Source organism: Mchenga conophoros, linkage group LG16 (assembly GCF_057382185.1).
Source record: "Mchenga conophoros isolate Kocher_MC1m ecotype Shallow Benthic linkage group LG16, M_conophoros_male_GT1.1, whole genome shotgun sequence".
NCBI classification, from domain to species: Eukaryota; Metazoa; Chordata; class Actinopteri; order Cichliformes; family Cichlidae; genus Mchenga; species Mchenga conophoros.
The window spans coordinates 6,492,404-6,518,524 of record NC_140541.1 but is presented as its reverse complement, the minus strand read 5'-3'; the positions used below and the strand labels follow the sequence as shown (position 1 = coordinate 6,518,524).

Genomic DNA, 26,121 nt, shown 5'->3' with positions numbered 1-26,121 from the left:
TTTTAAAAACATTTCCCTGAAAAAATATACACATACACCAAAAACAACTTCAGCAACAACAACAATAAGTGCTATGAATTGCAAAAGGCTCTGAGCAGCAATTTCAAACCGAACAATATGAACAATATTTCCAAATGCTTTCCTTTTTACTTTTTCACACCTTGGCTTGCGTGATTGGGTAGAGGATCAATAGGGGGTCCATGTCCCTCTTGGGGGGACACTCCACCTTAGAGTGGAGCTTAGAACTGAAGAAACTTCTCGGACGAGAGGTGAAAAGTCTTCAAGCACCTTAAAGAAGTCCAGACACTTTTCTTTCCAAGCTCCTTAGACTATGACCTGGATGAATGAGAACCTTCACAGACATATTTTTCCTTTTTCCCATTATTTTGACATTTATTTAACCAGATAACACCATCGACAGAACAAAGAAAGAAGAAAAAGCACAGAAATATATTACAAAGATGTGCTAAAAAAAAGAAAGAAGAAGAAGCCACAAGGCAGTGTACTCCTGTTCGTCCCAAGCCCGGATAAATGAGTAGGGTTGTGTCAGGAAAAGCAAAAGGTATACAATCTTTGCTAAACAGAACATGCAGATAATAAACAGGGGGAAAAAAATGTGGGCCTACGTTAGTGCCATTGGCTAACGGGTTGCAAGTGGAATCTACGCTACTGTTGGCTGAGGGCAAAGGAAGAGGAAAGGAGAAGAAGAGCGCCCAGAGAGGTGGAGGTATGCTCTGGAGAGAAGAGGAATGAAAGTCAGTAGAAGCAAAACAAAACGTGTTTGAATGAGAGGGACACAGGTGTAACACTGCAAGGAGCAGTGACAGTGAACACAGATGAGTTTAAGTATCTGAGGTCAACCTTCCAAAATTTGGACAGTGCACAAGAGAGGTAAAAAAGAGAACGGAGGCAGGATGGAGTGGGTGGAGATGAGTGGCAGGGGTGAAAGATAGCATATGAAAGATAACATCAAATTGAAGGTTTACAAGATGGTAGTGAGACCTGCTGTGATGTATGATGATGGTGACAAGAAGACAGGAAGTGGAGCTGGAGGTAACAGAGCTGAAGATGTTAAGCTTTTCATTGGGAGTGACCAAGATGCACAAGATCAGAAAGGAGTTCATCAGAGGGACAGCTCTGATTAAGCAGTTTGGAGACAAAGTTTGAGAGGAAAGGCTGAGATGGTTTGGCCATGTGTAGAGGAGGGATGGTGGAAAAGAGGAAGACCTCAGAGAAGATGTAGCGAAGAAGGACATGCAAAGTGCTGGTGTGACAGAGGAGGATGATTGGAAGAAGGTCAGACGGAGGCAGATGATCCTGTATGGTGACCCCTAAAAGGAGCGTCCAGAAGAAGAAGACAATGCTGAAGATTAAAACCATAATAATCACGATCATCGTCATCATCCGGTCGTTAAGTCTGACGTCACTAGCCGTGCCTGGGCCTAAACTCCGCTGCAGGTCCATATATCAAACGATCACTATGGCATTACTGAGAGTTGAAAAACTGTCTAAACTCTTTGATCTTTAATAAAATGATCAGCGTTCTGCTCTACCAGGTGGCAGGATGCATGGCAGGATGCTGTAAAAGGACCAAACTTCAGCCAGGAGAACTGAGATAATCCATCCACAATATGAGGTTAGTCATTCATATACTGCTGCATGGGCTGGGCTGTAGTTACATGCTAAGGTTTTAAAAACTGAGCTTAAATAAATGATTAGCGGTAATAAAAGCCGAGGGAGGTTAACAGTGATCACTGACTGTTTTAGGAGCTTTTTGAGATTAAATAGAAGAAAATACAAAACATTAAACATGTTAACAACACAAAAGCCATATTAAACGCAGACTACCTGTTGTACAGTGTCCTTGGGTGCTTTGAAAGGCGCTATTTTTAAATAAAATGTATTATTATTATTATTATTATTACTACTTTAGGCCCGGAAGTAGGATTCGTCACGTCATCGCTTAACGACCGGATTAAAACACTAGAATTACTTTGCATTTTCTAACATAAAAGTTTCATAACATTTCTTTAAAAAAAAAAAACTCTTTTCCTCATTTCGTTGCTATTTGTAGGTTTTTGAGATTTCCCCAGCAGCCATTCTCCATCTTTCAGTGACGTGTTCTGCATTAAACCAATTCTGTTGCACACAGGGCACTTCCATTATTTTCATTATCATGAAATGGGATAAAAATCCATAATAGGTGTGATCAATACCACACTTAGTAGCAGAAGGTAATGCATTTACTTAGTCTTACAAAGAAAAGTTCATGACATGCGTCTACACACACAAATCTGACCAAGATGGGGAGAGGACCAAAGAGAACAGGACAAAGAAGAGGTGGAGAATGGTTTCCAGCTAATGGGGTGCTTGAAGCTGACCCAGCACCCAAAGTGTCAGTCCAACAGAGAGAAGCACAGTAATTCTCCTCCAACCCATGTTTCACAGGGGCTGAATTGATGTATGGGGCCAACACAAGATGCTTTATTACAGACACATTGAATTAATATTGTCCCTTTCCAAAACCATTGACATGTAGTTTCATGTATATTGTTTGGGGGAATAACTGACACTCTGGCTATATGAATACTTTGACTAATGGTGTGTAAAACACAAAGATAGGTAAGAGGTTCAAATAAATGCTTATAGAGCGACAGACAGAATCATAACTGTACAAGGATTCAGGGACCTTTGGGTTATGCAGGTAAAAAATTTGTTAATTTTGCCTTTTCAGTGCTGGTTGATGATTTGTTTGTTAACCTAAATTAAATTACCTTGAATAAGTTTGGGCTCTTATTTTGAAATAAAGGCGAACAGTATGAAATATGTGGAGTTAATAAACCATGTTTAGTATCCGTATGACTGGTTTAATACTGGTTGTCATAAGGAAAGAACCCAGCATGCTCTGGGGCAATTGACTCAGCTGAGTGTGTTTCTGCATTTTCATTGGTTACTTTCTTCACAGTGTTACTTTGATATCTGTTGAAAAATTTTTTTTATCACCAATGAATATTACATACAGTGTATCCTAATGCTGGTGCATAATAAGTTTAGCTGCATAAAAAACTGATATCGTGTTTTTATTATGCCATTTTCCTACTTCTGTTTGTTTAGAATGTGGAAGGAACCACCCTCTTCAGATGTTATCAGTCCACTCAATGGACTTTATTACCTCTAATAACATCCACTGGATGATAACATCCGAAGGGAAGGGGAAAACATACATGCTAAAAAGAAATTGTGTTGGGGTTTTTTAAGCATGTTTCAAACATATATTCAGCTGTTAGATGGAAAGCTGTTTCTAATACATTGCAAAACCCAGTCACACTTGGGCAGCACCAATAGTTAAAACCTATAACACATTTATTTAAATTTACATCAGTAATCAAAGGATTCTATCAACCAAATATTTACTTTTATCAGTCATGTTTCTGCTTGTGTAACATCAACATCTCAACAAGTTTACACCAAAACTTTTTGCAGAATTTCTGATTTGCTTCTGGAACATATTATTGAAATTATGGCCCCATCAGATAAATAAACTACAGGTTCTAGTGTTCAAAATTGTTTTGAATTTCATCATGAATGTTTATAGGTAACTCTGGAACTTAAATAATTATTTTGCAGAAACAGTCACAATCTTTCTAAAATCTTTTTTCACCTTCAAAATAGTCAGTAGACACACTTCTATTAAAAACTCATAAAAGGAAGTTATTTGGTTCTAGATGGGGGAGGGCAGGTTTACTCAGGGTACTCAGGTTTCCTCACACAGTCCAAAGACATGCAGGGTTAAATGGTGATTCTATACTGACCGTGGATGTGAGGTCGATAAAGTGATTGATGTGCATGGAATAAACAACTATTGCTGAAATGAGACTTGCACTCTAAAGTTCTTTGAGTGGTCAGCAGGTTTAGTAAAGTTCTCCTAATGCAAGTACTTTATCTTAGACACTCTACTGAGCTTGTGCAAAATGTAAAATAATGAAAATAGGATGTTAATATTTAATACAGCTGCAGTTGTGTTAAACACTATTATGGACATAAGGCAAGCTTTCAAATTTCCCATTTGAGAAAAAAACCCAGTCAGACTGCTTCTCTTCATTTTTGCTCCAAAATGCTTCCTGTATAAGTTGTGAGGAAGGGGATCAGGACTAGGAATGGTCTATTCTAGAAATTATTGCAAAAACAAAACAAACAAACAAACAAACAAAAAACCTTCATCTCAAGTTTTAATTAAAGTTTTTGACATTCTGGTTTAGAAGCCTCTTCATGGACAGATCGTTTTCTGCCTTAAATGTCAACACTAATAATTCAGATGTGAATATGACACTTCTGCTTTTGCTATATTTCAACTGAGCAGCTGTAATTCCATTTGTAATACCAATAATAGTAATATAATTATAGTAATAAGATAATAGTAATAATTTTGCATTTCCTAAATGGATGATTAGGCATCGTTATTCACACCTAAGTCATCTGTGTTTGCTGCAGTGTATCTGAGCATCAGAAATCCTTTTAGGCTAAGTGTTTGTTGCTGAATATGTGGACTGAAGCAACAATTAAGCATCATCTTTAGGAATAAGACCGTCTCTGTCCATCATTTTCCATCTGAGAGCAATCTCCCGTCTCCCTTCCCTTGACTTATGGACTCTTGTCTCTTGCCGTCCTGTCAGTCTTGCCTATTTTCTTTCTTTCGAGCATACCATCTTGTACTGATGACTAAATTATGATTAGATTTAAGGATGTGCAGCGCTTTCATCTGTCTAGTGTGTTGTTTAATACTGCTCCCCCTAACCCCTCTCGAACCACCACCCTGACCCCCCAAACACACACAACACAATAGACGTCTACCTCGACTCACTCGCGCGCTATTGAAAAGAAGAGTGGCTGATTGGTCCCCATGGAAACACTGTGTGCGTATGTGTTTTGAGGTAATGTTTTTCCCTCGTTGAGAGTAAGCTGAACATGCACTCTCAACAAACATAGGACAAATTTTCTATGCAAATAATCCATAAGCAGCACACTGCACTGGTCTCATTTTAGTGAGAGGTTTGTTGGTCAGATCACCTGAAAGACTTCAGGCGAGTTGAGCAATATGCTGCACACGTGCTGGTCTGTAAGAAAGAGCAACAAGTGTATGTTTCAGTGGTGAAAAAAAAGGAAGCTCAATCTCAAGAATATGTCTGTGAAGGTTCTCAGTCATCCAGGTCATCGTAGTCAAAGGAGCTTGCAAAGAAAAGCGTCTGGACTTCTTTAAGTTGCTTGAAGACGTTTCACCTCTCATCCGAGAAGCTTCTTCAGTTCTAAGGTCAAATGGTGGGGAGTCCCAGATATAAACCTAGTGGGAGTTTCCCCCCACAGAGGGACAAAAGGACCCCCTGATGATCCTCTAATCGCCTGAGCCAAGGTGTGAAACTGGGTGTGGGTCCCAATCAGCCAGAGTTTCGGGTGAGCTCATTGTGAAACCTGGCCCCACCTTACCATGCGAATTTCAGGAATTCTGAATATGAATATAGGAATTCCTGAAATTCGCATGATCTCAAGAATAATTCAAGTAGCAAAGTAGAATGACATCAAAGCAGCAAATGTGCAAAGTGTCCTGTGTTTTCGAATAAAACTCACTCACTGTCTTTGCACTGGAAACAGCTTCAACAGCATCCTAATAAAAATAATAATGGATACTTTATTGATCCCCATGGGGAAATTACTTGTTTTTCTCTGCATTTGACCCATTCACTCAGTGAAGCAGTGGGCAGCCCACTAAGCAGGCGCCCGGGGAGCAGTGTGTAGGGACGGTACCTTGCTCAGGGGTACCTCAGGGTAGCCGTTAAGTGGATTCGAACCGCCGACCTTCCGATCATGGGGCGACCACTTTACCTACTGAGCTATCCCTGCCCCCAAAAATGGCTGTGACACAGGACCCTCACACACACGGGTTATGCTTAGTGTCTTTTTATTTTGACAATAATCTGCGGGGGTTTTTTGGGACCCGCCTCGGACGCAGCCACTCTGTCTCTCTGCCAGCATCATCTGCTCCATCTCACTGTGGGAACACAAAAAGACATCTCCCTCATTAACGCAGTCCCGTACACCTGTAAAATATTTTCAAATCAGCTCTTCATTAAATGTGTATTTTTTGCATGAGAAGCTGGACACTTTGACACTGATGCTTGTTGTCAAACTGAAGAATGTCTGCTTGTGTTTAATTTTTACTTGCCTATATTTTGAGCCAACCACTATTTTTTCAGAAACCAACTGAATAATTATTTTTATATTAAACTAAGCAAATGGGAAGCTTACAAGTGTTTTTTAAAAAAAACAAAAACTTTTTTTCTTTTTTAAGGTAACAATAATTTGTTCTCTTAGTTGCTCAGGAGGTAGAGTGGGTTATCTGTTGGAAGGTTAGTGGTTACTCTGCCTGTGTGCTGAAGTATCCTTGGGCAAGATAGTGAACAACAGGTGTCCTTGATGTGCATCCATGTGTGTGTGTGTGTGTGTGTGTGTGTGTGTGTGTGTGTTTGTGTGAATGTTTGTGAAAGTGTGTGTAATTGGGTTAATAAGTGCTCTGTTTAGAGCAGAAAAGTGCTATAGAAGTACCAGTCTATTTACCATTCACTTGTCAAAGCCAAACGACCACATTAACCATAATGCAACAGGGTATCTGGCGGTTTAGTCAGAGATGTAGTTATGCATAATACTAGTGCTTTGAGTTGTTAGGCTGAAGCAGAGATTAACTACAGAGGAACCTCTCAGATACATTTATTCTAATTTAGTTTACTAATTACATTTTCCCCATAAGAGGACAAAGACACCCATAAACAGAGCTGTCACAGTGGGTGAGCAACAGGTGAGTGTATATCTCTGTATATCGATTGGTTGTCCTGGTGAAGCTAAGCCTGAAAACTAACCAGGATGTTTTATGTGAATACCTTCTTTGCAGCACAGGAGGGATTTATCTGAGTTTGCTGCCACAAACACTGATTTTCTAGAGTGAGGCCTGTCCTACCTGGTGACCATGAAACATCCCTCTTCACTGTGTACTGACAGTAATATTATGATGGAAGATGGCAGCAATGTAATATAGAAATGCTGTTCTGCTATTTGTTTTTTATATTTCACTGCTGTAGAGATCTTTTACAAAATGATCTTAAAACACATGAGGGCTGACGATTTCTGACTAATCTGGATTAGCGGGCACGTGTATCACACACATACAATACCAATGTGTGTCTGTGTGTACGCATATTTGCGTGGGGTTGTGTGTTCAGCCCTCGAACCACATGTCTCATTCACACCTAATGATCGCAGCCTCTCACTGGTTGCCATCTCTCCTCCCAGACCAAATCCAATTACTGGGGACAATAGAAACCAGCTCTGGGCTCAGGACTCCATCAGCTCCTCTGTGCTGCTGCTCCCTGCTCCAAGACTCCTGCTGGACACCTAATCATGTCAAGGGTCCACAAGGGCCACGAAATACACCTGTCTGCACACACACAGCCTCACAAACACCACACACACAAAAGAAAGTAGAAAAACACAAATACAAATAAAACAGGGTACAAAAAAAGCCTGATCTGATCTGAACAGACAACAAGAACACAATTAAGCAGAGATATTTAAAACAACAAGAAAGCACAAAAAACCTAATGTGACACAAGCAAGATACAGGGTGACATAGGGCACTGCTGATTAAACAAACCTTTCCTATTCTTTGCAATGGACACACAGTTTACAGCATTACAAGTTCCAGTGGCTCCATCTAGTGGTCCTGACTTTTTCCTATAGGAGCACTTTTAATGTTGAGGTGTCGTTTTGTTTTGTTTTTTTATTGTGTATATGTGTTCGTGCCTTGTCATTATATCTATAGAGAAAGAGAGGTTCGAGTTACGGTTGCAAAAACAACAGTTGAACAGTTTCAGTATACAAAATGAATGTCTATAAATCATTTTGAGTCAGTAACCTCTAAAATATCCTGACAAATTCTATTAGCATGGATACTTTCGATAAGTGAAAGGTCTTTGACTGAGGTTCAGATCTTTTATGTGATTTCTTTGATTAAGGAAGTTTTTCAGAGAACTATGAACAGAAAGAAAGTTTAAATTCCTTTTGTTTTTCTTTTGAAGATCACAGCAGAGGTGGGACCAAGTCATTGTTTTGCAAGTCTCAAGTAAGTCTCAAGTCTTTATCCTCAAGTCTCAAGTCAAGTCTCAAGTAATGTCAGGCAAGTCAGAGTCGAGTCTCAAGTCACTGGTGTAAAAGTCCGAGTCAAGTCACAAGTCTGAAACTTTGAATTTCAAGTCCTTTCGAGTCTTTAAAAAAAAAGAAAAGAAAAAAGAATGTTGCAGTTATGCTAAATGTAAATATTAGACCATGTAATTTTAAAATCTGTGTTTTTCTCAACACATGACAAAATAGTGAACTTAGAAAATATACACAAATTGTGAAATTGCACCTCTATAAAATGCAGCTCAATTAAACCTAGCTCCAAGAATAGTTTTCACCGACAGTTCTGAGATAAGCTGCATGTTATTCTTGGATGCGGTTGTAGGACCAGCTTTAAAATCGCATGACAAAAATATCATACACATTAAAAAAAACTGTATCACCAACGTAGCCTGGACAACATTTGCTAGTTAGATGAAGTCAGCTATCTCATCGTAGCATATTTATATGCATATTTATAATTATACGGTTCTTGGAGTGAGTGCATACACTCATGAAGTTTAGTAACTTCAGGTCACTGCAACAAGCCCAGGTACAGTTTACCGACGGATGGGTGCAGGACCTTGAAATGCACCGTGTAGAACGAAAGACCATCGTACCTATCATAAGTTTACCAGTCTCACAAATCGTCTTCATAAATACACATTCCTTAACAGTTTATTAATAGGACCTTTGAGCTCAACGGTAATTAATTAGTAGTGGAAATAATTTCTGGTACGCGTTACAGAAATGTAGCAGTGACAACAATATTGTATGCTGTAATCGTACTGGGCAATTAGTGATACATAAAACCTGTTTTATCCTGTGAATAAAAGTATATGTTTTTGTCAATGTACCATAATAACAGAGGCGAAACGCAATATTGTGTCAGGACAATTCACTATTTATGCACAATAAATAAAGGAGCATAGCGCGACAATTTCTGTTCAGCGCCAGACTTGCTTGTAACCTATATCACCAATTATGTTATGAAAATGACGTATTAACTACTAAAAAACACTGACCTTCGTGTAAATGCTTGGAGCAGACTAACCTGTGAGCTGGAGTGTTCTAGGACGTTATATTTGATCTTTGAATGGCTGCAATCCAGGCCATCCATCGCGTCTTTGTTACTTCGGAAACATGGCTCGAACAATTTCTCTTCAACGACGTAATCCGATAACAACCGATCTCTTTACCCGTCGGCTTCCCGTGGCTGTCATGCGACCGGCTATTGCAGTTAATAATACAACGGCTTCTTGACATTTTTGTGTTTCTTTTTATCGCTGTGTGACTGATTTCAATTGAAAGCCTGCGTGCGCTAGTACCTCTTGCCATGAGTTCCCAGAATCCTTTGCGGTTTACCCCTGAATGACGTCACATTTTCAATCTCTATATAATATGCATGTTAAATTTTATATTTGGGGTGAAATATCAAGTCTTTTCAAGTAAACCGGTTCAAGTCCAATTCAAGTCCCAGGTCATTGGTGTAAAAGTCCAAGTCAAGTCACAAGTCTTAGAACATTTTTTCAAGTCAAGTCTAAAGTCATAAAATTAATGACTCGAGTCTGACTCGAGTCCAAGTCATGTGACTCGAGTCCACACCTCTGGATCACAGCTAGTTTCAATGGTTTTGTAACGATATTAATAACATCTGAAACATTTCACTTCCTCTAATGATGAAAAACAAGTGATTGAAATCAGTATTACTTTCACAATTTACATGACCAGTGCGGCAGAGCTGACAGAAACAGTCTGCAGCCTTCGGAACGATGGAGGAGATTTACGCTAATGTGGATTGTGCCAAACTTTCCTACCCAACACATTCAACAAATTACACAGGTAAGAAAGAAGTGGCAGAAAACAAAACGGATGTATTTTATCATTTGTGATGGTCTTTAATCTTTTGTACAGTGCACTGCTTCACTGATCTTTTCTTTTTTTCAGGTCCAAGGAGCTCTAAGAGGGGTTTCAATTTAGTTATTATTCTTTCTCTGGGCCTGCTGAGTTTTTTCCTGCTGATTGGACTCATCATCCTTGGTGTCAGCTGTGAGTCTGGTTCTTCATTTGAAGAGACTCAAAACTCTATCAGCCTATCCTGAAACAACTTTAAAAAAGTTTAAATATTTTGACTTTAATTCACATAATTACAGACACAGTAAGTATGAATGAATGATGGAAGGAAGCAATGTTTTGTGTTTCAGAAGCATCCATCTCAATCTGTTTCAGACTGCAACTCCTTACGTGATTCAGCAGCAGCGTTCTCTGCCATCAGTAACAACCTTTCCTTCGTGACTGAGGAGAGAGACCTGCTCCAGGCAAACCTCACTGAGAAAACCAAGGAACTTGAAAGGCTTCAGATGATGTCTAAACAGAGTAAGTCTTTGTATGTGCTGTTAATATTTAGTTATTGAGTCTCTTTCTCTTCTCCTCTTCCCCTCACCCCCACACGTGGTAGTGGTAGATGGCTTCCTCTCTCTTAGACTTCCAAAAAGAGATTTTTTTTTCCCATGAGGCCATCACACACCCAAGTCTTTGGGTGACAATTTCCCAGGCCTCATGTGCAAACCTTTTGGTTTGGGGGTTGTCGCAACAAAAGAAAATGACCACATTCCTGTCGCAGGTTGGTGCTGCCTGCAAAGGAGTTTCTGAAAATGGTCCTTCGAGCACCCCATCAAGGGACTCCAAGACAGTTGAGGACTCTGAGCTGCTGCTTGGTTCATAAGCTTCACCAGTAGCAAGGATCCATTCCCCAGCCTTAAGGTCAAAGTCTACTTTAAAGCTTGGGAAAACCTCAAGCTACAGGTTCTGACTGTCTCTGCCAGAGACTGATTATAACCCGTGCTGTGTATTTGCAGGAAGTATTTGTAAACCTCCTGCAAATGCTCAGACTCCTTCCCTACCAGAGAAGTGATGTTCCAGGTATCTAAAACAAGCAGTTTATAACGATGACCAACATTTTGTTGTGTTGTTGTGTGTTGAGTGACACAAATTTTGGTTACTTTCATTATTAGTATGAGTAAATTGGTGCTGTATTTTGTGCTCAATCTTTCTTTCAGAGAAAACGTGTCCTTCAAGATGGAGCATGTTCAGCTGCAGCTGTTATCTCCTCTCTGAAAGGTCTGGTTCCTGGGATGAAGGTAGAAAGGACTGCAGAAACAAAGGAGCAGATCTAGTGGTGATAGAGAGCCCTGAAGAACAGGTAAAATGTCTGTGTGCATGTGGGTGTTTTTTCTTTCATATTTATAAATGTGTGTCAGTCTATGCAGAAAGTAGACCCAAATTAAAATTAAATAAATAAATACATTTTTTACGCTGAATGTAAAGGTCCAAGATACAAAAATGTAAAATATGAAGCAAATTTAAAACCAAACCAAAACAAACAGACAGCACACAGGGGAGAAAGCGAGACAGGATCATATATTCTTCAGGGCAAACTAAGGAAGTTGAAATCAAAAGGGAATGAGACACAGCTGAACAACATCAAGACAATCACCAGACAAGAATTAAAAGTAATAAGAAGACACAAGGGACACCAACTAATGAGGTCAAAATACCAACAGAACTAAGCTGAAGGCAAACAAGAAAACTCACACGCATAACATAGAGGTGTACACCGAGTAATCTGAAATATTTAGAATCTTTGTTTGCTGGAATCCCATGATATGTCCATGTGGATATATCAGCAGATTATAACAATTATATGGACTACTATCTGTGTGATTATTTAGATTTCAAAATAACTACGTAGAAAACTGCTGCTTTGAAGATTACTTCCTGCTAAAATAAGTTTAATGTAATGTGGAGCAACAGAGTTAGAATTTGTGAACATTTCATGATGGCAACAGCCTGCCCTTGGGAGGGGAAAGCAAATAAAAATGCAGCCTAGCAATGATGTATAAGTTGTAATAACACCATTGTAAATGATATATTAAAAGCTTAAGTTGTATCAAGTGAAATCTTTGATCATTTTCTATGTGCTCAGATAAAACTGAAAAACCCCACCCACATACTGAACTATATTGTCATTTAAATAGAATTTCTTATTGTTGAATAGAACTACCTCATTACACTCACTCAGAACCCAGCCTGGATTGGTTTAAATGACAAAGAAGAAGAAGGAAAGTGGAAATGGATAGACGGAACTCCTCTGACTCTAAAGTAAGTCTTCACTCATGCAGCATATTTTCTGCACATGTAGAAATGACCTCATTAACGGACTTAAGATATCACTGAATAATAATAATAAAAATAATTTTAAAGATTGAGTTGTGGCATTTTTGTATGGCATATTATCACCTAAACATTTTACTCAACACCAGTAGAAACTAAACAAGTAACAAAAATAGACACTACTTTTGGCACTTCCCTGATCTAAAAGGTGTTTTTCTTCCGGGCTTTTGTGCTTGTATACATTTTTCTAATCTAATTCATTTCTTTTCTCAGCAATACTAAATGTGTTGTTTACGGACCTTCCAGATATTGGGAAAGTAATCAACCTGATAATGGTGCTGGAGACACACGGTGGGGTGAAGAGGACTGTGCTCATATCAGAACTCCTGCTAACACTTTGTGGAATGATCGTTCATGTGGAGCTTCTCTGCATTGGGTCTGTGAAAAAATGTCATAAGAAACACGAAGATATGTGTACATATTTTGCAAATTGAGCAACCATTGTTGTTTGTTTTTTTGTGTTTTTGTTTTGTTTTTACATTTTTAGAGTTATTCTACTGAGGATAGGTATCCAGCTTATAGAAATCCAATCAAATCTAAGCTAAATCCACTATGGCTAAAGTTGGTTTATTGTCTGTAGATCCTTTTTTTATGAATAACATTTATCAACTTGTAGTGCTGGTTCAATGGTTAGGCTTAACAAGAGCTTCATTTGCAGAGGGCTGTTGTGTTAAATTTCATTCAACGTTTTTTTTATATTAATTTAGTTAATTATTTGTGTTTCAGCACGGTCAGTGGAAATTTAGAACTTTTTACACAAATACTTTTGGAGAGTTTTAATTATAGTTTAAAAACATGGCTGAAAGGTTCTCAGGTATGCAGTTATTAAGCACAATAATGAATGTGTCACCTCCAGTTGCAATTCTACTGCATTAATTAAATGTTTATTATATTCTGGTTGGAAGCTGGTTGGTTTGATTTTCAGTGGGTTTTTTTGTTTTGTTTTTTTGTATACAATAAATGTGTTTGACATTATCCCTGCCAAATGAATAACAGAAATAAATAATAAATAAATAGTTAAATGAATAAATTAAATTCCCTTCTGATGCAGAAAAGGACATGGTCCTGCCAGCCTTATTTTAACTGTTTTATTCATATAATAATCTCATTTATTTTATTTTATTAAAATAACCACATGCATTTTTGAAAAGCATTTTGACTGAAATACAGTTATGACTGCAGGAAACTGGTTCCATAACCCATGCTGTGCATTTCTAGTATCTTTTGATCTCCCCCAACAGCTGGGGGTCCTTCCCGATTAGAGGGACCCCAAGCTATTTAAAGAAAAACCCTAATCCTAACTAACAGTCACAACAATCTTTAGCAGACAATATAAGTAGAAAAAAAAAATCAAACCACCGAAAAAGTATGTGATTACTTTTTAAAGATGTTTTAAATTTAAACAGGAACACCACTTGTGTTACCACGATGAGAAGTAAAACTGGAGAAAGATGTTGTTACAGCTCCGAGGTAGCTTTGGGCCATCAGACGCACACACTGGAAAACCAGCACCTGGACTTCATGCAGGAGAGACGGCCTCAGTGATGGACTCTTTCATCCTCTACTTTACCTCTAATCTCTTTCTTCTTTAACACACAATTAAAATCACTCCAAAAGAGTGTAAACTTACTGAGGAAGTCTCTAACTTGTACACATTTGTACTTTTACTTGTTTTATGAGTTATTTTTAAGAAGAGTAAAGTTATTCACATAAAGTTTTTATTCTTCTGTATTTATTCTTTTGTATCATGTACCACAGTCATACTGAACTATACAGACCTGGTGAATTGGAGAAAACAAAGATCACACACACACACGCACATATATATATCATTCAGCTTCAGCAGTATTTCTATTCATCTTATGAATTCCAGTCTAATGTCAATTCACTGAGTTCAGTTTTGGTCTTAAACTCCAGAGAATACCACCTGGTTCAACAATCTTTTTATCTGATTATTGGCAAAATGTTTTCTTCTGAAAGAAGAAAACATTTTGTGTCCTTGTCAGAAATCAGATCAATTTCAGCCTCAGGCAAAATTGAGCCCAAAGAAACAACAACAAAGTTTAGTTCCTCTGGATTTATGGCCAAAAATATTTATCACGATATATATTTGAAAATTTGCGGTAACGATATAACTGACGATATAATTGATGCGAGACAAAATACAACTCCACAACATTACTAGCGCAAAAAGACAACCTTCTATTTATTTTCACTTAAGCAAGAAGCTGGTTTTTATGTACATTAAAGCTTTATAAAATGTAACAGTGCAAATGCAAATTCCTTGCTGAGAGTTTAACCAAAAGGCATTTCCAGTAGAAATGGGCTGACATATCCTGAGCATAACTATGTATAATATCCACTGAAGTTAAAAAGAGGTGCTTTGCAACATTAAACTGCAGTGTGCAGTACGTATTTTTCGGACCATAAGGTGCACAGGATTATAAGGCACATTAAGCAAAACAAAGCAGTCAGATAAATCAAACTTTATTAAACTCATTCTTCTTGCTTCCTCCACTTCTGTACCATTGATTCATTAATGTTGAATTCTCTGGCAGCTGATCTATTCCCATGTTGTTGCAGTATATTAATGACTAACCTCGTATTGTGGATGGATTATCTCAGTTGTTCTCCTGACTGAAGTGTGGTCCGTTTACAGCATCCTGCCAAGCGATTGCATTTGTCTCTAACCATGAGGAACCTTCACGTTAACTTTTATAAGTAGAAAAGTGTTAGTGTTCGTCCTCCAGCTTCACTGTTTATGTTATGCTAACATAGCTGTGTCGCTAGCGATCACGTAGCACATCATTATATACCAGCTAGCCCAACTTCAGTAACCCTACAAACGTCACTGCTGTTTAGTTTCCTGTCTTCATTTATGTTGGAAGTGATAGCAGAGCTGTACGTTTGATTTTTTTCAGAAATCTCTCAGTCAGAACATGCAATATCATGCTTAGGTAACTAGCGAAACTAGCGAGCTAACTTCCGCTAGCTTCCTGCTAACTTCTAACTCCGTTAAATATAATAAATTTTGTTTTCATGGATGCCTGGAAGTTAAACTTCATAGTTACACCTGGTAAAGCAGCAATGCTGATCGTTTTATTAAAGATGAAAGAATTTAGACAGTTTTTAACTCTCAGTGATGCTGCAGTGTTGTTTGACCTGAAGTATACGGAGTTTAGGACCCAGATTACTCCCAGATTTAAGAGCATCTTAGTCCGACAAATACGACAATAACAACGGCCGCTTGCATGTTCTGCAAAAAAATGTGCTTTGTTGTGTATCTGACGGACAAACACCAAACCACATCACTGAAGTTGCACCATTTTTACAAACCAATTCTGGTTTATCTGTTTCACTCAACAATCGGCCATGTGCGTATGAAAAAAAAGGCACGCGTTTTACTCATATTCTATCGCGATATTTCATTTTCCTATCGTTGCCTAACATTATACCGGTATTACCGTACGGTATAATATGGCCCAGCCCTAGTTGAGAAGTTTAGCCAAGTGCTTCACATACAGGGGATATGTGCACCTTGGATGTGGGATGCAGCAGGCTGTTGGGATCTGTAGCCGAGCGATGGACCATGTCTGCATAATCTTGATCCACAAGCTTCAGGTTGTCCTTCTTCCCATGGTACTTTTCCAACAGATCATCTATTGCCTCTTTCATGGGTCGTGTCCAGCGTGTGTGGTCCAGCACAAAAACCTGTCCACCTGTCTTTATAGGTCCAGTGCGAGCACTCCTTGGTGAGGCCCGCATCGGCAGAGGTAGAGCTTCAGAGATTTCTGGGAAACAATAGTAATAGTTACTCATATATCATGCAATGAACTAATAATAATAACGTATATATTAATAATAATAATACTAGTAATTACAGTTTGACAATACCATTATGTTAACTTACCCATGACTGTTGTAGGTTGCTGGGTGTCTTCTGATGCTAACTCCTGCTTTAAAAGTGCACCAGAGAAAGGGTGGGTGACAGGTGGTGCTGGTGCAGGGGATGCCACACCTAGCGGTGCCAGGCTGGAGGAGGGTCCCGCTGCTGGAACCTGAAGTTGGGCAGCCACAGGTTTTGGAACAGAGGATGGGGGCTAAAGGGCAGCCGGTTCATCTTTTCTCAGGGTTTTGTGTTTGTCCCAGTTCAGAGGGACTGGACGGCAGCCTGGCTCTCTGTGTTCAAGCCCAAATCGCTCTCCAGTGTCTCTGTCAGAGGTGAAGTGCAGGGCACTTCTCCTGACCAGTCACTCTTCTGGAGGCTGCATTCAACTCCACCACTAGAGCTGACTCAAAAACAGAAGGGAGACTGACACCTGGCTGCTCAAGGTCCACCAGTCTTTGGTAGTTCCATTGTGCCACCCCTGTCATGCCCTGGGCCTGGAATAGTTCAGTGGATACATGAGTCCTGGTAATCCACTGGGCCTGGTGGAAATGATAACCCTCCTGCTGTGAAGTGCCTCGGACAGGAATCCAGGGTCACTGAGGCAGCCACGCAGAATGTGCACTCTTTGAATGTGCCACACCTTCAGCATGGATGGCTTGAAGAGTGGGACGTTGTTGGGGTGTGTGGCCAGGTGAAAATGGTTCAGGACCTTTTCCACTCTGTTCAGCAGCTCAGTGGGTTGTGGTATTTGGATCCTGCAGTGCTCCCGTATGTGTTGCTTTGTGGGATTAGCAGGATGGATGCCACAGAACTTATAAGCTTCCTGGAGCCTCTTCCGGTCCGCCTGATCAACCACTGAGAATGCAGCAGAGAGAAGCTGGCAGAAAGTGCTGAACAGAGGATGATGCTCAGAGGTGCACTCCCGCGAAAATCACCTCAGGCAGTGGAACAGGTCCAGTTTTACAATAACGTTCTCATTTTAGTGGGTTTGAGAGGCACAGCTGTTTGCCACTGGTCCAGATGTGGCCGCAGCAACAACAGCAGAAGTAGTTTTCCAGGCATCCCACGATAGATTTTCCACCCTATCATGTGATTTCCTGAGGTCAGATGGCCCAGGATGTGAGTGGGTGTTAAGGCGTCTGGGAAGGGATCTCAAAACTGGATTATAGATGGCATACAGTTGGTGCCGTAAACCACCGCCTCTGTTCAAAGATGGTCACTCACAGTGGACGTAAATGGCTTCCTGGGCCATCTGACCTCAGGAAATCACATGATAGGGTGGGGCCAGGTTTCACAATGAGCTCCCCCGAAACCCTGGCTGATTGTGACCCACACCCGCTTTCACACCTGGGCTCATGTGATTAGGTAGAGGATCATCAGGGGGTCCTTTGTCCCTCTTTGGGGGGAAACTCCCACTGGGTTTAAATCTGGGACTCTCCACCATTTGACCTTAGAACTGAAGAAGCTTCTCGGATGAGAGGTGAAACATCTTCAAGCAACTCAAAGAAGTCCAGACGCTTTTCTTTCCGAGCTCCTTAGATATGGCTGGATGTTGACATCGGAATTCATTGAGCAGGCAGTCAGTCAGGTAATGGCTGGACACAGAGACGCCACACCAGGCATGTGGGTCTTCATAAGACCTGAACTCCTGTGGCTTATTTTCCTTCCTCAGGAACTGCCCAATGGTCCTCTGTCCACGTGCTCCTGCCTCAGAATCTCAGACCGAATCTGTGGCATGGAGGTACGCCAGGTGAGCTTGCTCGTACTTGAGGTGCATGAGTTCATTTATTTGGTTTGCCATGTCTGCTGGAGATTTGCCAGTCTTCCTGAGCTCATTCCTAACAGTCTTGCAGATGGCCTTTTTGTATGTAAGTAAAGCAGGGAGAATATTGGTAAACCTTTTGGGCAGTTTCTCCAGCCATCGTGGATTGTCAGCAAACCAGTTCCTCTGACAAGCCCTGCAGCAGAGTCGTGAGGACAGGATGTAATACTCACCACTGGTGCAAACAATTACTCGTGGCCTGCCCACACCAGCAGAGACCACTTGTGAACGAAAGCAACCATGGAGACATGGCAAGATATAATTGTTTCTTAACCTGACCATGATAGCACTCTCAGGTTTCCAAATAAAGAAGGGGTGGAGCTGGAAGAAATTTGGCAATGGTAGGTCAGCCACTGTATCTATGATCTCAGGCTGTGGAGGGAGACGCCAGAGTGAAATCGCGTTCCCTGTGTGACGCACTGGTCGAGACCCAGGCCACAGTCCAACGTCCTGAAGCTCAGTCTTCATCCACAGCTTCTGGTGCGGAGAACAATTCCAGCTCCTGAGGTCATACTCATAACCAGCCACTGGGCAGGGATAGCTCAGTAGGTAGAGTGATGTCCCCATGATCGGAAGGTCGGGGGTTCGACTCCACTGAACGGCTACCCTGAGGTACCCCTGAGCAAGGTACCGTCCCTACACACTGCTCCCCGGGCGCTGCACTGGTGGCTGCCCACTGCTTCACTGGGTGAATGGGTTAAATGCAGAGGAACTATTTCCCTATGGGGACTAACACGCACACTTTACTTTTACTTTACTGGAACTGGAACAGCTGGCTGAGCTGAAGGAGCTGGGATTGAAACATAAATATTTGACAAAACAGTGTTACTCTTATATTGTTGCTGTTGGAATACACAGAAAAAAAAAGACATGCTGTATACGCTCACCATCTTCGCTGCTGTCTTCAAAAGTCAGCACTTTGCGCACAGATGTGGAAGCAGCATCTGTACTCGGTCCTGAAACAAATTAATGCAGTCATTCTGTAATTCATTTGTGCAAATTATGAGCAAGATGACAAAATGTAACGTGAGCGTGAATAATATGCTATCATTAATGATCTATGCTTTAAGCAGATGTTTAACTGAACATCAACTATAAATGAAAATAGAGAGGGACCAGGATTTGACTCAGGCCTTTCTGTTTGACTGACCTGTGGTCTCCTTTAGTAGAAATGCCAGCTCCTGTGGGAGGGGCACAGGTGACTTCCTCTTCACACCTGAGGCTGCACCTACAGGTATAGTAATAGAAAAAACTTTTTTTTTACTCTAGACACAATAAAAAGAACATTTAATTATGTGAAAAACATTATAGTTGTTTTGTACCATCGGCTGATGAGGCCTAAAGTTCAGCAGTTGTACTGGACGGTGGTATGGACAGCGCCGCAGATGGAACTACAACAAGAAAACTTGTCAGCAACTTCATAATTTACACTGTATATGAGTGTTGCTGTTAGTAGGAACTCACACATCCATACTCCTGTTTCTCATTGAAAAACAAATGTAATATATTTATATGCAACAGAAATGCCAAACCAAATCATTTTAACCTCTTCACATCAAAGCAGGAGGAGCGGTATAAGTCAGTGAACAACATGCATTCAGGTGTTAGTAACTACTGCTACTTAATTTGTTTTTAACACATTCATAGAGAACAAGAACACATACTCTTTGTGGTTGGTATCAATTCATAGTCCTTTGGACAGTTAGCATAATGCCAGCATACAACCATACTATTAGAGGAACATGGCCAGAACCAGAGATGGGACCAAGTCATTGTTTTGCAAGTCTCAAGTAAGTCTCAAGTCTTTATCCTCAAGTCTCAAGTCAAGTCTCAAGTAATGTCAGGCAAGTCAGAGTCGAGTCTCAAGTCACTGGTGTAAAAGTCCGAGTCAAGTCACAAGTCTGAAACTTTGAATTTCAAGTCCTTTCGAGTCTTTAAAAAAAAAAAAAAAAACGAAAAAAGGCATGTTGCAGTTATATGCTAAATGTAAATATTAGACCATGTAATTTTAAAATCTGTGTTTTTCTCAACACATGACAAAATAGTGAACTTAGAAAATATACACAAATTGTGAAATTGCACCTCTTTAAAATGCAGCTCAATTAAACTTAGCTCCAAGAATAATTTTCACCGACAGTTCTGAGATACGCTGCATGTTAATCTTGGATGCGGTTGTAGGACCAGCTTTAAAATCGCATGACAAAAATATCATACACATAAAAAAAAACTGTATCACCAACGTAGCCTGGACAACATTTGCTAGTTAGATGAAGTCAGCTATCTCATCTTAGCATATTTATATGCATATTTATAATCATACGGTTCTTGGAGTGAGTGCACACACTCATGAAGTTTAGTAACTTCAGGTCACTGCAACAAGCCCAGGTACAGTTTACCGACGGATGGGTGCAGGACCTTGAAATGCACCGTGTAGAACGAAAGTACGTATCATAAGTTTACCAGTCTCACAAATCGTCGTCATAAATACACATTCGTTAACCGTTTATTAATAGGACCTTTGAGCTCAACGGTAATTAATTAGTAGTGGAAATAATTTCTGGTACGCATCACAGAAATGTAGCAGTGACAATAATACTGTATGCTGTAATCGCACTGGGCAATTAGTGATACAAAAAACCTGTTTTATCCTGTGAATAAAAGTATATGTTTTTGTCAATGTACCATAATAACAGAAGCGAAACGCAATATTGTGTCAGGACAATTCACTATTTACAATAAATAAAGGAGCATAGCGCGACAATTTCTGTTCAGCGCCAGACTTGCTTGTAACCTATATCACTAATTATGTTATGAAAATGACGTATTAACTACTAAAAAACACTGACCTTCGTGTAAATGCTTGGAGCAGACTAACCTGTGAGCTGGAGTGTTCTGGGACGTTATATTTGATCTTTGAATGGCAGCAATCCAGGCCATCCGTCACGTCTTTGTCACTTCGGAAACATGGCTTGAACAATTTCTCTTCAACGACGTAATCCGATAACAACCGATCTCTTTACCCGTCGGCTTCCCGTGGCTGTCATGCGACCGGCTATTGCAGTTAATAATACAACAGCTTCTTGACATTTTTGTGTTTCTTTTTATCGCTGTATAACTGATTTTAATTGAAAGCCTGCGTGCGCTAGTACCGCTTGCCACGAGTTCCCAGAATCCTTTGCGGTTCTACCCGTGAATGACGTCACATTTTCAATCTCTATATAATATGCATGTTAAATTTTATATTTGGGGTAAAATATCAAGTCTTTTCAAGTAAACCGGTTCAAGTCCAATTCAAGTCCCAAGTCATTGGTGTAAAAGTCCAAGTCAAGTCACAAGTCTTAGAACATTTTTTCAAGTCAAGTCTAAAGTCATAAAATTAATGACTCGAGTCTGACTCGAGTCCAAGTCATGTGACTCGAGTCCACACCTCTGGCCAGAACACACAAAACAAGAACAAGACAATATATAAAAGTTCAAGTTCAGGCTCAGTTTGCAGAGCAATTCATGGAAAACTATTGTACTCCAGTTCTGAAACCTTTCATTTGAAAACCTGTGTTTGCTCCTGAAGATCCTCTGGGTGTGGACCCTGCTGCTGCTGGCACAGTGACTAGTTATGCAGAGACAGAGGACAGAGGCATATGAGACAGAAACAGACTTCTGACATTTAGTAATAACGCAGTACTTACAGCTCTGCATTTGTAGTTTTACAGGTGAGATGCTCAGCATTGCGTCCTCCAGGTCTTTATCCTCATCCATCCTTATGATGCAGGCAACAATTAGATAAATATATACTGAACTTATGTCACATCAACAACATTATTAAAATATTCTTAAAACAACTTACCCAGGGGTTTAGTTGGAGCATTTGTGGAAGCAGATGCATAAGCTGCTTCTTCCGCAGGTACTGCTGCAGCTTATGCATCTGTGCCTTGACTGCAGCTCTTCCTCATGATAAAGTCTGCATAGCTGTCACCTCTGCCGTCCCAAATCTCCTTCCAGGTGCTCTTGGCTCGTGAGCCAACGCCAACCAGCTGATCATCCTCAGAGGCTTCTGCAGCAACACTCACTCTGCTGGCCTCGTAGTTCAGAAGAGTCTTTATCTCTGCAAAGCTGAGGGCATACTGTACAAATGAATGCAAGCTCTCCTTGCTATGCCCTTCTTCCACAGAGGTCCCTGCAGCCTCTTGCTTCTGGAGATCTTTGATCAGGCACATGGTGTATCCGACATCATTCCCCAGAAGCCACCAGAAAGATTTCCCTTTATACTTTCCAAACTGCAGGATGTACTGTCCCTGCACTTCCTTCATGTCAGACGCATCCCCTCCTCTCTGATAGACGACAGTCAGAGCATTCTGACGTACAACGTCCTCCCTCACAGGTGCAGACTTGTGCTGACGTTTGGGGTCATTTTTAATCCGTCGAGCTTCTTTTGACAGGTCCTGGAGAAGGTATCCAAGTGGCCCCTTGCGGAACACCACAGAGATTTTCCCTGGATATGGCGCAACTTTCTTGTGCATCTTAACATGCAGTGAAAAAATAAACAATTATATTAAACAAAATTGATTCCAAACAGAAACAAAGACATTTCAGGTTATAATCTTGCTGCACATTGTGGCTGGGTTTAGACAAGCAGGATGCAGGAGAACAATAAAGAGACAAAATCTGAATAAACATTTGCGATATAAGTGTTTTTTCTCCAGGCATTACAAACTGTTCTGTCTGTAAATAAAAACCTTTCATGGTTTAATGCAAAATTTGTGCCAACTGCTTAGTAGTCATGGCACATAAGAACTGCAGGCAGATTATTGACATACCTATTTAAGCTATCGTGTTTATTCGTACACTAGAGGGCATTGCTCATGTTAGTGAGATATCAAGACTATCGTATAGATAACATTACTGACCATTACAACATGAATGCAATACCAATTAAAAAAAATGCAGGTTAAGTCATTTAGCATTAATTATACCACATTATTGTAATGTCAGTGTCACAGCAGTCAGAAACCTACCAAGTTTATTCAACAGTAAAACACGTGAATGGAACACGCGATTTATTTAAGGAGCAGGTTCATTCATTTTTTACCGTGCCACTTTACAACACCGGATAAACTCCCACTGTCTTTAACCGAGCGATGGATGCTTCGTAAATGCAATCGCAACACGTCTATTACCTGTAATATACACCTGTAAATGTATTCTGTTGGTTTACTCTTATTGCAAACGACGTTTCTTACCTTTGATCAATGAACGAGGATCGTTGAGATGTGTTGCAAGCGGTGCGTTACTTGTTTTGTCTCCCGGAATTTAAAAGTGGAGATTTTTAAAAATTGCAGCATCTCAAACTCGCAACAGCGCCGGAAGACCGTAGTGGCCAAAAATAGATTACATCCGTAGTTGTTTAGCACTACTATAGAGAATGAATGGGAAACGGTTTAGGGCCGTTTAGGTAAACAATCCCAAGCTCCCGCGCGGGTCATCTGCTAGTTCAGCCAGTGATAGTCAGCCTTATCTCAGAAACATGTGTCTCTTTTACCTTAAACTGCAAGGACAGCTGCTAACTGCTTATACAGACTACTTGGATTTGAAGGGGAAAAGGTCTTCTGGACTGCATGACCACAGTTGGTGTCAGCAAAAGCAAGACGTTCCTTCAGACTGATGCAAGGCTTAAGAGGATACGGGGACCGCAGAGTGGCTGCTCAGATGATGTGAAAGAGGTGGTCCTGCTTCTGTTCAGCTACTTTGAAGAGGAGGAGGAGTTCATGCTTTTCCATGTAGAAGATACATGTCTGGCAGATGAGGTGCAACTGGAGCAAGTGTCTCTGACACCCACTATTATTGTCTTTGGTAAGTCTGTTTTATAGCTCTCTCTCTCTCTTTTTATTGCACTGTTTATAGAATGTCATGTACTGCAGTGCTTATTAATATAACTTGTTAAATAATTTGTTCACAGGACAGTCCTGCTATTCCTTAAGAAGATACATGCTGAGTCTTGATCGGAACCTCATCAGCACAAACATATCCTCATTTATTTCTGCATTGTGCATCATGTTCGGGAGCTACTACAATTTTAACATCCATTATCTGAGTTGGCTTCCACTCTGGAAGTTCTTCAAAGGTGAGCAAATATGTCTTTCTTATTTCTCAGACCTGAGACTCTTGCGTTACAACAATTGTGGTTGAGAGTCTGGGATCTGAATCTGGGTACAAGCCTGGCTAAGACTCGGGGCCAGACCAAGACTCAGCTGACTTCTGACTACCTATAACCTTTGGGCTGGATTTTTAAAATGCTAAAGTGTGATTTATCACTGCAAAAGACACATGTTGTGAAGGGTGCCAATACTTTTGACCATGCAGTGTTCACTTCCCAAAGCATTTTGGTTATATTTTGTCTTGAATTTGGGGAAACCAACTGTTGTTGCAGTTTGGCCATGACTGTGTATGTGTACTTATATGGTTGTAACTATTTTTTAACTGACCAATTAAAATGCTTAATATGCTCCTATATGATTTTATTCTACAGTTGTTTCTTCTCCATAAACCCAGAAAAAGGAACCAAAAAAGAGAACAAAAACTTGAAGCATCTTTCCAACAAGAACCCTCGAGTCCTCACCCTGATTCAGGATCTCTCCGACCACGAGTGGCGTTAAGCCTGAATATTGACTCACTTCATGGACTGGTAGCTTTTACATTGTTACAATCTGTACTTTGTACTGTCCACAATGTGTACTTTGAAACTTTTTCTGGTCAAGAGTCCGCCACCTGCTTTTTTCATGAAGATGTCCTTGCTTTGAAGGAATGTTCCACAGTTTTTTGTTTGTTTGTTTGTTTGTTTTTCTATAGTTCTGTTACTGCAGTGTTCATAGGTTTGTTTCCCCACAGGTGGTTTCCTGATGTTTTGGTACGGTAACTACACATGTGTTTTCTATGACCAGGGCCATGGTTGTGGTGACAGCAGAGTGCGTGTTGCGCGGGATGGTGATTACAGTAATTTTCGCACAATATGTCATTTTTGTTTTAACAGGTTGCTATGTAACTTTTTCTGGTAGAGGGTCTGCCACATGCTTGTTTAATGAAGATGGTTGTTGCTTTGCGGGAATGTTCCACAGTTTTATAGCATTTTGATTGAATTGTGTGACTGTTGTGCAAGTTGAAAAAAATGCATCCAATTGTTGTCAATTGTTTTATTGATGATGGCTGCAAAATAAATTTCCCAAAAGTGATATTTTCCTCACTTGTCTTTTCTGAAGATGTATTTTTGCATGTTTAGGTGTAGGCATAGCAGTAAGAAGTTTGCAGGTTTATGATTTAAACTTTTACATTAAAACATAAAAATACAGCATAGTAATAGATTTTATGTATAATATACAGAGCAGCTCCACTTAAAATGCACAGTTTCACAGTTGTTTTATCAGTTCAAATTTGTTTTTTGGTTGATATTTCCCTGTTAATTTTACAATTTATGGATCCACAATAAGCAATTATTACATGTAAAAAAAAATACAGGAAATATTCTATGAATATACAACAATTGTTGTGTGAAATTAACTTCTTTTTTGTAGATTTAACAGTTGTGAGTTTCATTCACTGTAAACCAGTTTACATATTTTGTATGTAAAGCTATCCTGGCTCAGCTTCGGCGCCTAACAAGCTCATCACTAGACCCACTTCAGTTTGCCTACCGGCCTGGCATTGGAGCGGATGATGCCATCATTCACCTCCTACATCGTTCCCTCGCTCACCTGGAGACCGCTGGAAGCACTGTGAGAATCATGTTCTTTGATTTCTCCAGTGCCTTCAACACCATTCTTCCCTCGGTTCTGAAGGACAAGCTGGAGAACTCTGGAGTGGACCATCACCTCACTACCTGGATCCTGGACTACCTCACCGACCGACCACAGTATGTGAGGACTCAGGGCTGTGTGTCGGACAGGGTCGTCTGCAGTACGGGGGCCCCACAGGGAACGGTTCTGGC

The 26,121-nt window shown here is 40.2% G+C and overlaps 1 protein-coding gene, 1 long non-coding RNA gene and 1 pseudogene across 4 annotated transcripts; 2 read left to right on the top strand and 1 right to left on the bottom strand.

The window, feature by feature from the left end:
- The first annotated feature begins 9,938 nt into the window (after positions 1–9,938).
- LOC146556168 (C-type lectin domain family 10 member A-like) lies at positions 9,939–13,755 on the top strand. Of its 2 annotated transcripts, none has more exons than XM_085249128.1 (6): positions 9,939–10,044; positions 10,150–10,251; positions 10,432–10,578; positions 11,262–11,404; positions 12,260–12,363; positions 12,682–13,755. In XM_085249128.1, exons 1-6 carry the CDS (start codon positions 9,975–9,977, stop codon positions 12,830–12,832), a joined length of 717 nt encoding a protein of 238 aa, XP_085105254.1. In that variant the 5' UTR covers positions 9,939–9,974; the 3' UTR covers positions 12,833–13,755. The 2 variants fall into 2 exon arrangements, with proteins under 2 accessions (XP_085105254.1, XP_085105253.1); XM_085249127.1 differs by having other exon boundaries at positions 12,649–13,755.
- Positions 13,756–13,869: 114 nt separating this feature from the next.
- LOC146556167 (uncharacterized) lies at positions 13,870–23,448 on the bottom strand (annotated as a pseudogene). The gene is made up of 10 exons (XR_014888923.1): positions 23,384–23,448; positions 21,987–22,663; positions 21,833–21,903; positions 21,697–21,753; positions 19,469–19,537; positions 19,297–19,374; positions 19,034–19,102; positions 18,889–18,936; positions 16,346–18,673; positions 13,870–16,226 (listed from the first exon to the last, which is right to left on the bottom strand). The product of XR_014888923.1 is annotated as an uncharacterized LOC146556167 (transcript).
- A 143-nt stretch (positions 23,449–23,591) lies between these two features.
- On the top strand, positions 23,592–25,369 carry LOC146556166 (uncharacterized). The gene is made up of 3 exons (XR_014888924.1): positions 23,592–23,993; positions 24,100–24,264; positions 24,670–25,369. It is a non-coding gene; the product is annotated as an uncharacterized LOC146556166 (long non-coding RNA).
- Positions 25,370–26,121: the final 752 nt, after the last annotated feature.